A 16,328-nucleotide genomic window follows, 5' to 3' on the forward strand; every position below is an offset into this window, starting at 1 on the left:
CAGAATTAATCTGTTATTAGACTGGCACATAAGGTACATACAGAACCAGGAATTGCACTGCGACCTCTTTTCTTAGACGAAGAATCTGGGCTTTTCAACGTAATGCTAAGACTATTGTCTTTCAAACCAAAATAATTACAAGAAATCAAATAGTAGTGCTTCCACTGACTAGTGAAACTAGCCAATATTAATTTAAAACTTCTTTCTTATTTAGTCTTGGCCATTACATGATGTCAACAGCTCACTGGAATATTACCATGACCACATAAAATGTCTGCGTACCTGTCATGCTTCCTTTTGTATTTTGTGCTAAGCATAGCTGAATGAATTCCTTGAAGCTGGGATTACATGTACTTGTACAAGATCTTATGTTATAGGACCTTTTTTTAACTGAGCTTTTGGGGATTATCATAGTAAAATTAAGTAAATTAATTTCTATTCTTTACAGATGTGGTTGGCAGAGATGATAGTACAGGGGAATGTTGTCTATTCCAAAGTTAAAAATGCTCACAGAGATTTTATTTTTCTTTTTTCTCAAAAAACCCCTCAACTTCCATATAGGTATGAAACTGTAAATTACTCCACCAAAATATCCTTGCCTTTTCAAATTTTCAGTATTTGGTTTCTGCAGCCACTGTTTTGTGGGCCACTAAAAGGTTATGGATGAGGAGTCTGAGGTAGTTTGGAAGATCATTCTCAATATCACAACTAATTAAACAGATAATTAACAAAAGAAAAAGCTAACCATAGGCACTCCAGTTACATTTCTCATCTGTGCTGAATTTTATCTCTCTCATGCTGTAAAATATAATTATAGAATCATACTGCTACTTTATATTATTATGGCAAACATACTGTAAGGAAGCTAAAATTGCAAAGTTTCAAAATATAAGATTGAGATTACATTCTGATGGGAAATTTTCACTTCTCCAAAAATGCAAATTTTGTGAGCATGGAAAAAAACACAAACCACCACACATTTACTTTCAAAGTCAAACCAATGCAACTTTGTGCGTGTAATAAATAAAAAAAATGTAAATAGCCTAAAAATTGTAATTGAGATAAACAAGGAAAAATATTTATAGAGAACTATATTCCTGACTATGGAATATGGTTTGTCTTTTTCTTCCCTTTCCAGTTTTCAGTGCTCAGAGTTTCAGTGAGCTCTTTCAGGGGAGATAAGGTGTATGTGCAAACACACAGGTGCTAGTAGGCGGCACAGAATTTTCTAAATTTTGCAGTGCAATTCTACCTATGACAAAGACTCACATCTTGGCACCTGGGAGCAGCTGAAAACAGGTAGGAAAGCTTTAACAAAGGGGACCTGTAAGGTACAGAAGCAATCCAAAGGTCCAGTCCCTCAAGTAAATTTGTCTTAGGCATTAAAATAACAATGTAGATGCTTCCCTTCCACAGTCATAAACTATTGCATAGGACCTACATGTCACAGAAAGCAGAAATCTGTAAAAAAAGTAATACTTCCACTCCAGCCTGTAGAAATTCAAAAAAGAAAAGGCTATCGTAAAAAGCAATCCTGCTGGCACCATCAAGGCACATCATCAAGAAAGTTAGTTATATATTACATATTTATTAGCTACCCAAAATGTTATAAGTATTTTACTGGTGAAGACAATGCACTATCAATTAAACATTTCTACTGAACTCAGCATAGTCACACTTTGATAAAATCATCGAATTTTCAAATTTCTTTGCTCCTTCTTTATTTTTCACTGACTTTAGATAAGGGGAAAATAGATTTGCAAGAGCACATTATAAACAAGACATGAAAGCTGTGAAGGGCAGGAATACCCTCACCCCAAGTCCTTGATGTGGGTGCTTGCTCTCGAGGGCAACAAGTCCTTCCTAGTGTAAGAAAAGGCTTCGTGCATAGTGGGTCAAGGGACACCAGCAGAGATAGGGGTCTGGATGACTGGTCTTGGGGAGAGGTAAATACAGATGGGAGAAAAAGGGAACACACAGGCTTATCACCCATATCGGGCTTTGAATTCAAAGTGCTTTAGCAACCCAATGCGGCTTTCCAGGCCATGACCTTCTGCAGGAGTTTCCCTTGCCATAGACCATTCAGACTTTCCAAATTAGGTACTGTTTCTGTTTGGTATAAAAACCTAGGTATAGGATGACAATGCTAATGACACATACAAGTATTGACATTTTTCTAGGAAGTGAACATTTTGCTGAAGAAAGAGGGCTAAAGAAAAACATAATAGATGTACACTTGTAAGGCCAAAAATTGAAAGTAGTATACCAGGATCACTGCTAAATTGTGTTTTAAGATCAGACAATAAAAAAAAAAATAAAATGCAAGAGGTCGTGAAAATTATTCAAAAATTATTCAACATAAGGTGAAGAATTAAAATGCTTTAATCATGCTCCTATGATTGTGTGTCATTACTGGGCAGAGTTGAAGTAATTTCTCTTCATGGAGCAATCTAACATATTAAATTAAACGTTGAAAAAAATCTGAATAATGAGTGTTCTCCAGTGCTTATTTGGGAGATATTTACATCCAGGTTTTGGGGTGGGATTTTTTTCCTATTTAAAGCCTATTACTAACCACCTTCACATTTGTCTGAAAAATATATTTGCTGTCACATTATTTTTTAATATATTTGCATTCAAATGATGTTATGCTTTAAAATAAGTTCAGAATATACATACCTAACATATGGACTTATATATCTATACCCTTCCACTCACCTCTGAATGCTATTGAAGATTGTGGGGTGTGGCTACTGTCCATATCCTTACACATCCAACTTGTGTTTTATCCTTACACATCCAACTTGCTTTAACATTCCCTGGTAAAGCACTAAAACAATTGGCTGACTCATTCTGTTTATCAGCTATAAGGAAATGTTCTGTTATGCTAAAACCCGCAAATATTCTGCCTTTGAAAGACCTTTGTTTGTTACTTTTCCTGTAACCAACCCAGTCTTCGTTACTCTGGTAGTGAGATACTACATTCCTACACAAAGGGTCAACCTGTGCCCAATGTTCTAAAACAGTTTGTTGTTTGCCTTTAAACTCATCTATTTGCTTAATTTCCATGTTTATCACTTTATTATTTGTGTTTAAACACAAATTCGCATTGCAAGGAAGTATCTGCCATTCATTACATTACCACCAGCAACTTTCAAGCACCGTATTATCTAAAAACACATAAGCAACAAAGGGTCAATCAAGAGGCCATTACAATATGCCAGTTTGGACTCTTAAAATCTGTTATCTGAACAGTTTGGACCAGAACCATGGAAAAGTACGACAGTACCTTTTACTTAATTCCTAGTCTGGCTTCCCCGGAAATCAGAGTCACAAGAACAAAGATAATAATGTTGTACTATTCACAATTTTGTTAAATTCTTTTGTTCTTCCGGAATAGATTAGGCCTTCAACACCATCATTTCCAATAAAATTGAAGGAAATAAATAGTATGTGAAAGGCTTGCCAACTGTTAAATTTGTGAAAGTAAGTTTTGAAAAACTATGGCATATATTACCTAAAGGAACTTAGGTAGATAAAATAAAACCAACCTCACAGTACCTAGAACTATTGTAAAATCATAGTTTATTATCCACAGTCATATCCATGAGTGACTTCAAAATGTTTCTAAAATAAAAAACCCACACAACTCTTGCCATAAAAGACTATGGCAGACATTTGAGATAACACTAAACTAAAGAGAAAACGTTCTAAAGTTTGCCTTCATAATTATATGTCAATGTAACTAAATAAATGTAGCTGGAAAATGGTTGTAGTCAAATAGTTTATTCCTATGTCAATATTCTTCCATGGAACAACTTAAAATTTTTGGATCTTTGTGAATACAGAAGCACAGACAGTTAGTTATATTTTTGCATCTGTTGCTGGGTTAAATAATTAAGTAATACCAGATAATATATCAAGGTGCATCTAATCTAATAATAATGAAAGTCCTTGAGTTCTACATTTTGTTAGGTTGTATATAGTGTTTTAACTACATGTTAAACTTGCATAACTGGTACAATAAAAAGGAACACTCTCAATCTGTTAAGTACAATGTAAGGGAAAGTGCCATTTATCTAAATGTTTAATAACACATATCACTATAACACTGACATACTATGTCTTTACATATCAGTTGGATTTTTTTAAAAGAGCTCCTTTAAATATAAAGTTAGTAAAACTAAGGGTATGCAAGGAAAATATAAATTTAGATGTAAATATATTCAACCACTAAAAAAGATATATGCATAGAATACTAAAAATAAACAGGAAATAAAGTAATTATTGTGTAGTTTATATATATATGTGATAGAATATACTTTTATGACCTACGCATATACATGACACTGTACATATTTACCTAAAATATAGGCATATGTGTATTTCTTCAAATTCAAGATTCTAGATATTCATGAACTTAACATTACTAAAAATTACCCATATTTCTATGCTAGACAAACAACTCTACTTTCACATAAATACCAACATATTGTATTATGTAACTTCGTATTTATATAAATTTAAATAAATAATACTAAATATAAATAAATAAATACTAATAAATTAGTATTTCCTTTATATACTGACGCAATGTAAATATGGACATAAAATGAATTAAATGTATATAGAAAATATTTACATGTACAAGTATAATATATTTATATGTAAGTCTAGAAACCAACGTTCCTGGATTGTCAATCCCACTGTTTGTTGGAGTACAGATTTGTAAGTGCTGGATTCTTAGAGAATCACCATATATCAATTAATGACCAAGCTGCCATTACAAAACAATGCCAAATAAAAATAGTTGGAAAGCTTCAACACATATTTTGCCAGTATATCTGCAAAGGCATTTAAATATGAAAAGTTTTTAATTTGTGAGATATGTAGCAGGGAAGTAGACATATTTTTGCTTTCTATTGTAGTAGCTGTGGATTTGACAAAGTCTCCCACCTTAACACAGTCAAAGTAGATTTATAAGAGTTGAACGCAATCCTCCCTATGTGGAAACAATTTATGACTGCTTTCTAACAAAAAAATTATTTGCGATTAGTTGAATTGACACACCATAGAAAACAGAATCCTTGCATCTTGAACGTAGGAAAAATAGATGTCTATGGATTCTGCCACTAAAACTAGGTGAAAATCACACAAACAAGAAGCTCCCTTTTGTTTCTGGAATTGCTGAGTTCTATTCAGAGGGGTTGCCCTGACTTCATAAACATGTCCAAAACAAATGAGTGTTAATAAATTTCAAAAAAAATATGGAGAACCAAAGCTAACCTACAGAAGTTCAATTCAACAGAAGATCTTTCTTGACCTAAGAAAGTATGAAAATTGTGCGAAAATTATTTTTTGGCAAGAAGATATTTGTCAGAGGCCAAATTCTCAGTAAATATGAAGACAAGTAAAAAAATCACTTTCAGTAGTGTTGTTCTGGCTTTATACCATTTAAAAATATGTCTTACCATTTATCTTTCTCTTTTGTTACACCTCTTCATGGCTCTTTGCTAATATTAAATTAGCAATATCTTTCCATTCACACCTTGTAAGTTTGTTCTTCCTCAAATATTCTCCCTTCTTCAAAATAAATCTTATCTATTGGGATTTTTTCCACTTTCATGAGTCTAAATATATCTATAGAACAATGGTAATTTTATAATTTTTCTCTGAAAAAAGAAGACTATACTTTTAAATTGTCTTTTTATTGCAAAAAGACAAAAGTGACAGAATCAATATCAAAAGTAATTATGTATGAATATTTTCTTACAGGTAATATGGTGTAGTAAGCACAGGCATTAGTTATTTTGATGGTTAAAGATCTCTTTAGTTGCAAAATTTTTGCAACTAAAAATTATTTTTAATGTACGTCATAATTTTGACCACTACCTCATAAATCTAGTGTATCACCAGGATATTTCCTGTTCTCTATTTTAGTCATGGCTTATTGTTTTCTCCGTTATTTATATGTGTATGTGTATGATCCACTTTAAAAAAAAAACACAAAAAACCCAAAGCACATCTATAATCACTAAACCAAAATAAGCATAAAGGTATATCGCATGATCATGTAGCTAAGAAAGAAAGGATTGCTCCTGGAAGAACACAAGTGCCCTCAGTCTCCTCAACCCCAGCGTAAGTTGAGAAACAAAAGCACCTCTCAGAGCTTGGGATGGTTACTACAGAAAACACTTCCACATTTTGAGATGTTACACTGACTGTTAAACACACTTCGGCATAGACGCCTCTGTTGGACAAGTGTACAGAACTCCTAATTAAGGAGTTTCATTTTTGCCACAAAAGGAGCTAGATTGTAATGGCATCTTTTGTCCTATGCTTAATGAAGGGTGAGATATTGTTTAAACAATTAGCAACACCACTGCAAGAGAATGTGAGTAATTAGCATAGCTTTACACCCAGAGGAACACAGCGTGTCCATTTAAAAAGAAAAATCACAAGAGTCACTTGAAGTGGTTTAGCTTTTCTTTTTGAAAGATAAAATTAACCACATATTTTTTAACTGATGCACTATACTACTGGCTACCTCATTCTCATTCTTTCAGAATTTTTTTACAAGATTTTAAAGATTTTAAAGACATATCAAACCCCATGTATATTAAAAAGCCACCGCAGATTTATAGCAAGCAACAACCCATTTTCTCTAGTGGAGATTTTCTGATCTATTTGAATTTTTAGTCTGCAAAAGGTGTGTGTACATTACCTGTAAGTTAACAAAGACTGTCTGCAAGCACATACCTAATGTTATGTTAGCAGAAAGACCAGTTACTCAAGAGATCCTATAACCATTTATGAAGGAAGAGGAGGTCTGAAAGTGGAAAGGGGCCTGAAATTCTTGCCTATCTTCTACCAGACACTGGTGTGATCCAGTATTGTTCTTTCACTTCTTGTAGGGCAAATGCCAATCTACAGATCTGAAAATCTCATTTTCTGAGATTGACTTGTAAACCAGAACAAATTGCTGAGACAGAAATCTAATGGGGAAAGGGAAGATGTGGGTTTCAGATTATCTTCTTATGAACAGAGAGTGGATGCCGGATCTGATGGGAAACACCTAGCCTACTGCTCCTGGAGTCAGAGCATAAATGTGTCATAATTGCTGGCATAATTGCCGTGACTGATTTCATCACTGGCAGTAGCAACGTGAAATAGGCTGCTTCATGACAAAGACAATAGGAACAGGATTTCACATAGACTAGTAATTGTCTATGTAACCTTGTTTTATACAGTGTGGGTACAAAGACAGTCCACATCTCAAAAGAAATCATACAGATGATCATAACTGATGTTAGGAGTTGTTGGTATGAGGCAAGAGTTATTTGGTCTAGGACTACGCTAACCATTAAATTAGTACTTTAATTAATCTTCCAGAAAACTGGTGGAAAGTACTTTATTAGACTTCTGCCAGGTTAGCTACACTGGGTAACATCCAATGCAGATGTTATTTGTGTTTCTGAGATGCACCTTCTTAAAGCCTGAGCAAAGATTCTTTTTTGAACAGGCATCTTTGCACAGAAAAGCCACAGACTGTGCAAAAATACCCTCATCATCTTCACAACTATCTGCAATATGGAGTCAAAGACATCAAGAGAGAAGACATGCCTTTTAAAGTCTTCTTTCAAGACTCGCATTGTCTATGTACTAAGAAACATTTACTACTTTTTTACATCCACAAAAATATACTTATCCAGTATTTAATGTTGAAGACATTTCATGTTAAGTAGTCTATTCCTACTGGTATAACATTGATAAACCATACGCTGTTATCTTACTAAATAGTAGCACCTGTTAAGGATGTAAACTCACTGGATTATTAAAAAGCACTGTAAATCCATGCATCTTCGATTCATGTTTATAGCTTGTGCTCAACATTATCAATGGATAAACTATTAAAATAACAGATCAGTTTAGAAAAAGAAGAAAGCAAAAATAACAACTCCTCCTTAGTAAATAACATCTTTAAGAGATGAAAGTAAGCTCCTGGGTCCAGGCAGAGAAGTGTCTTTCATTATGTTAATATAATCATAGAATATGATCTGCATGTTTGCATATTCATAAAGTCAAAAAACCCACACAGAATGCGTATGTAGATTTCATCCGCAATCACCTGAAGTTATCACAGACGTGTGTGCAGCCACACATTTTTATCTGAAAGGACTTAAGGTAGTTAAATCTATTAATTCAGTTTCTTTCCACCTTCAAAATTCTGTGTGAGAAGCCTGGCAGATAAGCTTTGCTCTCCATGCTTGTGATTTCTTGATTGCAGTCCATTTTTTAAAAATCCCACTGCACAGAGGCACACACAAACTGTCTGGAGGGAGTGGGTGGAGGTAAGTGTGGGATGCCTAATTCCTGCCTTGGCTCTGCAGCAGCACAGGAATTGGCATGAGAGAAATGTACACCCAGGTGGATGGGAGGTCACTCACCTTGGCCTCAATATTCAGCAGGAGCTCTGCCTCTGCCAGCAGCCCTGAGAGCCTTGAGAGAACCCTGAGAGCCTTGAGAGAACCCTGAGACCTTGCTGCCCACTGCTACCTCACCCAGGGCATCCTGTACAGGGCCAGGCTGTCAGAGACTTCCAGCTACCTGGCAGGAGATGTGCCAGAAGCTTGCCAAACTGTGGGAATGCAACAAGCTCAGAAACAATTCTGGTTTTGTTTTCAGGACTGCAGTGCCTGTGAGGCTAGTGGGAGGCAACGCGGGAAGAGCGGAGCCAGCATTCGGCTTCCCTGGCTGGACAGGCAGCTGGCATCCCTGAAGCCAGCACAGATAAATGCATCTCCTGTTAGTGGTGATGTGAAGGGCTTTTCACAATGAAAGCAACTTAATGAAAAATAATCAACAGCAAAGAATGCCTGACATTTCAATCAATGCCTGTGTATGTGCAGTCAGCACTATACCTTGCCAGCTGCCAGGAATAAAGCTGCAGGTACATAGGGAAATTCACTTAAAGAGTAGTATATACTACATATTCCTTATGACAGCTTTAGAGAAATCAAAGCACAACTGAGGAATTCTTCTTAAAGTGAAATCTGACACATTTTAAATGGTGATGAGCAAACACACATACAGATGTGTATTTGTATCTCGTCTGATTAGAGATCGCACATCCACCTTTCCCAACCCGTGCCCGAACAAGGAATTTAGCATGCAACTGAAGGGTACTTTCCTTCCCAACCACACACTGCTTGGCTAGGAAAGCTGATAGGTAGCACTGACCTTTAGCTTGTCATAACGGTCACTTAAAGCTGCCACCTGATGGTCACGGTGTCGCCCGACCAGTTTACACAAGGCACAAATTAACTGGTCATCAGTCACGCAGTACATGTTAACTTTCTCATCCTCATGCTCCAAGCACATTAATCCCCTGATGTGGGAGTCCGGAATGGGTTCAATGAGACGGTGGCCAGTGAACGGCTTCTTATTGGGGTGAGTGGCTTTCAGGCACTCCTCGCAGTAGGACACCTCGCAGGTAACACAGGTTTTCACTGCCTCCTGGGCAGGGTCTTGGTCGCAGAACTGGCAGAGGACCTTCTCGCAGGACGACATGCTGTTGTTATCAAATGCCCGCTCCCGGCGGGTCTCGCTGGGGGAGTTGGGCCCGCTGACCGAGGCTTTCTGAAACCTGTCGATGATGTTCTGCAGGGTGACGTTACGCTTGAGCCCGTCTAGACCGCGCTGGCTGAGGGTGATGACATAGCGGCAGGTCGGGCACTGGAAGGCGGTGATAGACTCCACTGGCTCGTTGGTGGCGCAGTGGGAGACCAGGATGCGGTGTGCGCAGTTGAAGCAGAGGCTGTGAGCGCAAGGCAGCAGCAGCGGGTCTTCAAACAGCTCCAGACAGATAGGGCAGGTCAGTTCTGACTCCAGTGTTTCCATCTTCAGGCAAAGCTTTCCTGTGGCGTCAGCGAAATCCAGGGAAGCTGATCAGCTATCTGGAAACACACGTAAAATTCGATTAGGCGAGAGAAAACATGAGGGGTCAGCCATGGGGGGTTGTCAACTTTCGCCACTGCTCCCTGGTCAACCCACCACGCCGGGCGGCAGAGCAATCAAAAGTTTTGAACCTGCACATGAACATATCAAGGTATTTAAAACTGGACTGTTTTATTTCCCACCCTCCCTTTTCACTTAAGACTGAAAAAATCCCAAGCCGTCTTCATTTTTTTTCCTTTTCCCTTTCTCTCTCATGCAATCAAGGAAAACAGCAGATGTTTCTGTGCATTATTAAAACCTAAAATGATGGTCTTCAAACAGCCTATTACAGCAAAATTAGATTTCTTCTGCAGATGCTGCTTTTGGCTTCACTCATCTATTACCAAAACTTTTTTAAATAAGCACTTCACCTTGTGAAGTGTCCAGAGTATTATAATTGATAAATTTGTAATCTCTACTACCATTAACAAAGTTAGTTTATCAGATTGAAATTTTCATTTGCTACTATAGAAATAGCATGGAATTTAGAGTACATGTCCAACTTTACTTGTGTAAATATATATATGAATATATACACAAGGAATAATGTTTCTAGGGAAGTATGTGATAGTTTACATATAATATGTATGATATATATCATATATTAATCTATTCCTATGTATTTCAAGAACATATACAGCTGTATTTATATGTACCTGTACTTTTGTGCATATATACCTGTATACACATGCCAAAAATATATCATGTACATGTTTGTAGTAAGATAAACATAGCTAGGGGAGCGCACAGTGTCATAACTGAAATGCCTAAAGGAAGGTGAATTAAGTAGATGGCAAAAGGTAGTTTAGCCCAAATTTCTAACTTCTTGTACAAGAAGGGTCTCTAGACAGTAAGACAGTAAAGTGCAGTGAGATAGTGCATTGTGTGATTTGCTAGGAGGAGTTTGTGTGTGTGTTTAAGCATCACTTTTTTTATGAATACTCTCTACTGCTAAAACATATGAACTACTGCCTGCTTTAGTGAACTTACTAAACATCTGAAGTGGATTTTTCAATGATTTTTCAATGGAGGGCATGGGATTTTCCAGAGAAGGTAGCAGTACACCCCCATCAGAGATCAACTAAAACTTCATTTTGCTTCCCTTCCTGTGCTCAGTGTTACAGAGTGTGGTTTTGAAAGAGTCGCCCTACGCAGCTCTCCCTGCCTAAGCTCCTGTCAAGAGCCTGTCGCTGCCGCAAGCAGACAGGTCAGTGAAGCAGAAGCAAAAGCTATGCTTCACACTCACAGAGCTGTACCTCTTCACAGTACAATGTATTTAAGCTTTGTTGCTCATAACTGAGGACAGCTTCAGATGGCACAGCTGCATCGTCTTTACACTGTAAAGTCATTGTTTAGTTGTGTGAACTCTTGACTCCTCCCCTGACCAGGAAAAAGGACAGAAGGACCAGAATCCCCCACAAACAAACCTTGATTCATTAAGGGTGAGAAGAGCTCAGGGCTCATTAGCAGCCTTGGGAACCAAGCATGCTTGAACCTTCTGTACTTCATAACAATTAGTGTGGGGAGCATGGTGGCAGTGACAGGAATGCTACCTATAACCTCAATACGAAACACAGCAAAAAGGAAAGTTCAGCAAACAGAGGCAAGGTTCAGACTGTCCATCAGTATTTAGTCCTCCTTGCTGTGTGGGAAGAGCAGCAAGGCGTCTGTTCCAGAGGTATGCTTAGAAATTAGGATACTTTGCCTCTTTGCACTAATGTGTCCTTTTATTCTGCCAAGAAATTTGAGCATTTAAAAAACGCGCTGACCCTGTCATAAAATTTGTTTTTCTATATCTTCTGTGATGCTGATCTTTCTTGAAATAAAGTTGTTTGCCAAAGACTAATTCATTTATAACTATCCATCAGCTGCCATAATCGCACGGTGCATCTGGTCAAAATTAAACGTCTGGCAATTTAATACAAGCAGGAAGACAACTCCCTTCTCAGCCATAGCCACACAGTACAGAAGAGATGAAAGCCTTTTCTGCAAATGAAGACCAGTTTGTCTTTCCTCCTCTTCACTCTCTGTCTCACAGGAGTCCCAGAAGATCAAAATCTCATTCACATTGTTTGAATCCCTTCCACACCACAACTGTCTACCTCATCATCCACTTATCCTGCAGGCTGAATACTGCACTGGAGAAAGGGATTCAGAGTTGGCAAGAAACAATGTTCAAAAAGACAAACTAATAATTGCTCATCTATTAGCATGCCTGTGAAAACCTCTAAGCCTTTTAGGTTGGTTTCTTAGGACCATGTTCAGTGTACAGGCTTTCTTGCATGCTAATCTTTCTGTACAAAATTCCTCCAGCTTCTTTGTGTGCCAAACAGTTTCATTCAATCAGTTTCCTTCTTAAAGCACTTTTTTTAACCAAAGGTATTTTTATGGTACTCATATAAAAGAGAGGTACAGATAAACAGCTAGAAGCAGCAAAAAACATTTGCATCATTGCCTCATGGAGAGATGTTTGAATCACCATCAGGGCTCTACACAAATACCACCATCTCAACTGATGACTAATTCTGATCTATCTGACCTGAATGAGCAGCAGCTCAACCCTAACTAATGCTATTCAGCATGAGAAAGGGTGCCAAAATCTGATCTCAGACTGTAAATGTCTTGGAATAAGAGCCTATCTTCCAGGGTAATCAAAGCTGAGCACACTAATAGAAACCAAAAAACTACATTTCCCCTTTTTTCTTTTGCAGTTGCAAATAAGTCAAAACATACTACATCTGGGATTGTATAATGAATCCTTTGAGAGTCACTGAAGAGGGGCTGCATTTTCTGGGCAATCCAATGAGTACTCCTTAAAGCCACTGCAATTCTGCTTTCACTTTTAGATTGGTGTCTGAAGTACAGATCAGTGTGCTGATGATCCAGCTTTAAAATCTTTCAAACTCACTGGCCCTTGCCTTAAGGTTTCATGTTGAGGTTATTTTTTTTTCTCTGAGAATAGTAAAGAATCTGTGGCCACAGAAAACTGAAAGACTAGGCAGAAGCACAATAGGCATGGTTTATATATGCACATGGTTGTATTCCATATTCAACACAGCTCAAAAATTGAAAGCCACATAGACAGCCTCCAGACACAGAAAGGAAAAAAGGAATTTCAAGTACATAATTTCCTATTTGCAAAAATATGGCATTACTGGCAGAAAATTATACTATTACCAAAATGTCACTGAAATTATAAATACTATTTTTCTACTCACAGGAGGTATTTTTAAAAACATATATCAAAATAAAAGATTGTATACCAAGTGTTATTTAACAATCAAAAATATACTTAAGTAACTTTGAATTTGTGACATCTCACCAGGCACATAATGATTAGTTATGTAGTATGTTGTAAACATGCAGTAATTCAAATCCTACTATCACTGTAGTTCATGGCAAGACTTCTACTAACACTAGTGGAATTAGCATCTCTGTACCTCCGGTTACAAGCATGACGTATTTTGCAGGTGGTATTAATGCCTTCATTTGCACAGAAGCGCACACAAAAGTTTTCAGAAGAAATGGGCGAGAAATTAAAACAAAAGCCGAATTACAGAAATTTCAGTATGCTAAATACCAGTAGAGCTGAATAGATGAAAAAACTGTTTCATAACTAGAAGAAATGCTATGCTGAAAAAAGGTTGTATTACACTCTCCATTTACTTAATACTTTAAAAATTGCAGATTAGAGATATTGCCAAAAGTCCAGAAGACTGCTAGCATGGAACTTAATGACATCCTAGTAATCAAAGATCAAAACCACATTTCCTGAGGAGGACATCATGCCAGGGCTCATCATTCTTTGAAACATTTCTATCTGTAGCAAAATTTGGCAATTTGGTGGTACTGAAATCAGCCCATGAAGGCTGACTCCTGATTTTTCATTGCTGGGAGTGCCAGTGCTGTGGATGGTTCCTATGTTTTAAGTACAGAAAGCAGTACATAGAAGCAGTAGGATAAACATGCCAGGAAGTGTTGGTGAGGGGAGACTTCCATGAACCAGAGCTGTAAGCACTTCCTTGCAGGGAGCAACACAGCCCTATATTCTGAAGAAATCACCTGACCTTGGAAAGATGCTGCAAAGCACACACTGCTACACAGAGCTGTTCTCACAGCCAGTACCTGTACATGTCTCCTGTACACTGGTTAGCACTCTTTCTGCACCCAAATGCCAACCAGAAAATTGCAATTTATGTCCAAAACAACTATCCTGCTAACCTCCTAAGGAAAAAGCCAAACATCCACTAGGAATACAATATGACCTGGTAATGTCATAGTAATAAAATACTTTAAGATTAACACCATTCTTTATAGTTGGATCTGACACTTCAACCTAACTAGTAATGGACACTTCAACCTAACTAGTAATGCTCACCAGAGAAGTGACTGGTGACCTGACAAGGTCTTTACATTTATCTGTTTTTCATTGGCATTAATTAGATGATAAATGTTGACAGTTCTTTAAATTTCCTGTATTAACAAAGTAATTGCAGTGTGATATTGTCAAAGAACATTTTTCACCCTAACCTAGCACAGTTAATCTGGAACATGGTATTTGTATTGGGTTTGTGTGGAAGGGTTTTGGTAGCTGGGGGGCTACAGAGGTGTCTTCTGTGAGAAGCTTCCCTAACATCTGTCAGAGTCAATGCTAGCCATCTACAAGAACAACCCACTGCTGGCCAAGGCAAAGCCCAGCAGCAACAGTGGTAGCATTTCTGGGATAACAGATTCAGGAAGGGGAAAAAACATTACTGCACAGAAGCAATTGCAGCTAGAGAAGAGAGGACTGAGATTATGTGAGAGAAACAGCTCTGCAGACAAGGACAGTGAATAAGGAGAGGAAGGAGATGCTCCAGGTGCAGATTTCCCTGCAACCCATGATGAAGACCATGGTGAGGCAGGCTGTCTCCCTGCAGTCTGCAGAGATTCATAGCAAAGCAGATATCTACTTGCAGCCCTTATGGCCATGCCAGAGCATGTGAATGCCCAAAGGAGACTGTGACCCTGCAGGAAGCCCACACTGGAGCAGGTTTGTGGCAGGACTTGTGACCCTGTGGGGGACCCATGCTGGAGGAGCCTTGTTCTTGAAGGGACTGTACTCTCTGGAAGAGACCCATACTAGAGCAGTTTGTGAAGAACTGCACCCCATGGGAAGGTGGGAAGGACTCATTGCAGAAGTTCAGAGAGAACTGTTTCCCATGAGAAGGACCCCATGCCAGAGCTGGAGAAGAGTGTGAGGAGTCCTCCCCTTGAGGAGGAAAGAGTGGCAGAAACAATGCGTGATGAACTCACTGCAACCTCCATTCCCCATCCTCCAGCACTGCTGAGGGGGAGAAGGCAGAAAAATCAGGAGTGAAATTAAGCCTGGGAAGAAGGGGGGGGGGAGGGGAGACAAAGTATTATATTTGTCATTACCCCATTCTGATTTGATGGGGAAATTAATTTAATTTTTTACCAAAGTCAAGTCTCTTTTGCCATAATGGTCACTGGTGAGTGATCTCTCTCTGTCCTTATCTTGATCCATGAACCTTTTGTTATATTTTCTCTCTCCTGCCCAGCTGAGTAGGGATGTGACAGAGGTGCTTTGGTGGCACTTGATGTCCATCCAGGATCAACTTACCAAAAATATAAAACGACACTTAAAAATATATGTGCCAAAAATTCTACTATATTAAGATTTTTGTCAGTAAGACAATACAGAACTCTCCCCATACTGAATAAATCCCCCGCTATTACAATAAAACTAGCAGGCAATGTTTTAACATGCCACACATTGCCTCCTGATCCTTTTCTATTACAGCTGATCCTGCAATTTTCAGAGCATGTGAGAACACAGCCTACCAGGAGTGGAAAACAAATGAAAGAAAATGTCCTACAAAACTTCATTTTCCACTCTTGTAAAGGTGGAGCTCGTGGCATGAATTAAAGCTGTTTCAGTTAATTTTTAAATTGTAGTGAACTATCTGTCATTGTAGAAAGAAACAGAGCTGTAGGCCATTCTGGAAATTGTAAACATCTTACTAAAGAAAGAGCACTGAGCAAAAGAGTTGGACATCTGATATGTTCCAAAATTCCTTGAAAAATCTCTGGTAAAATCAGAGTTTGTCGTGGTTTGATGAATTATGATCAAAATCTGCCCAAGCAGGTTGGAATAGCATTTTTCCTGTTAATGTTTTCTAACAATTTACTGTGTTAAGGCTACTATGGAATGCCTGCTACAGCAAGGCCATTTCAGCCCTGGTCCTCCAAACTCATACACAGGAACATTAATAAATGGACACAAGACCACAGGCTGAGCTAAACATCAAACATTTGAAAATTAAGTATAT

General features: G+C 38.0%; 1 protein-coding gene across 4 annotated transcripts in view; it reads right to left on the reverse strand.

Annotated features, from left to right (window-relative positions):
* The window catches only part of MID1 (midline 1), a 174,724-nt gene that overhangs the window by 84,744 nt on the left and 73,652 nt on the right, over nucleotides 1-16,328 (reverse strand). For all 4 annotated transcript variants that reach the window (XM_064646589.1, XM_064646590.1, XM_064646588.1 and 1 more), the window contains exon 2: nucleotides 9,241-9,956. In XM_064646589.1, the coding sequence (XP_064502659.1) occupies nucleotides 9,241-9,900 (660 nt within the window). In that variant the 5' untranslated portion in view covers nucleotides 9,901-9,956. The remainder of the gene's footprint in view (nucleotides 1-9,240; nucleotides 9,957-16,328) is intronic.

Source organism: Pseudopipra pipra, chromosome 2 (assembly GCF_036250125.1).
Source record: "Pseudopipra pipra isolate bDixPip1 chromosome 2, bDixPip1.hap1, whole genome shotgun sequence".
Classification (NCBI taxonomy): domain Eukaryota; kingdom Metazoa; phylum Chordata; class Aves; order Passeriformes; family Pipridae; genus Pseudopipra; species Pseudopipra pipra.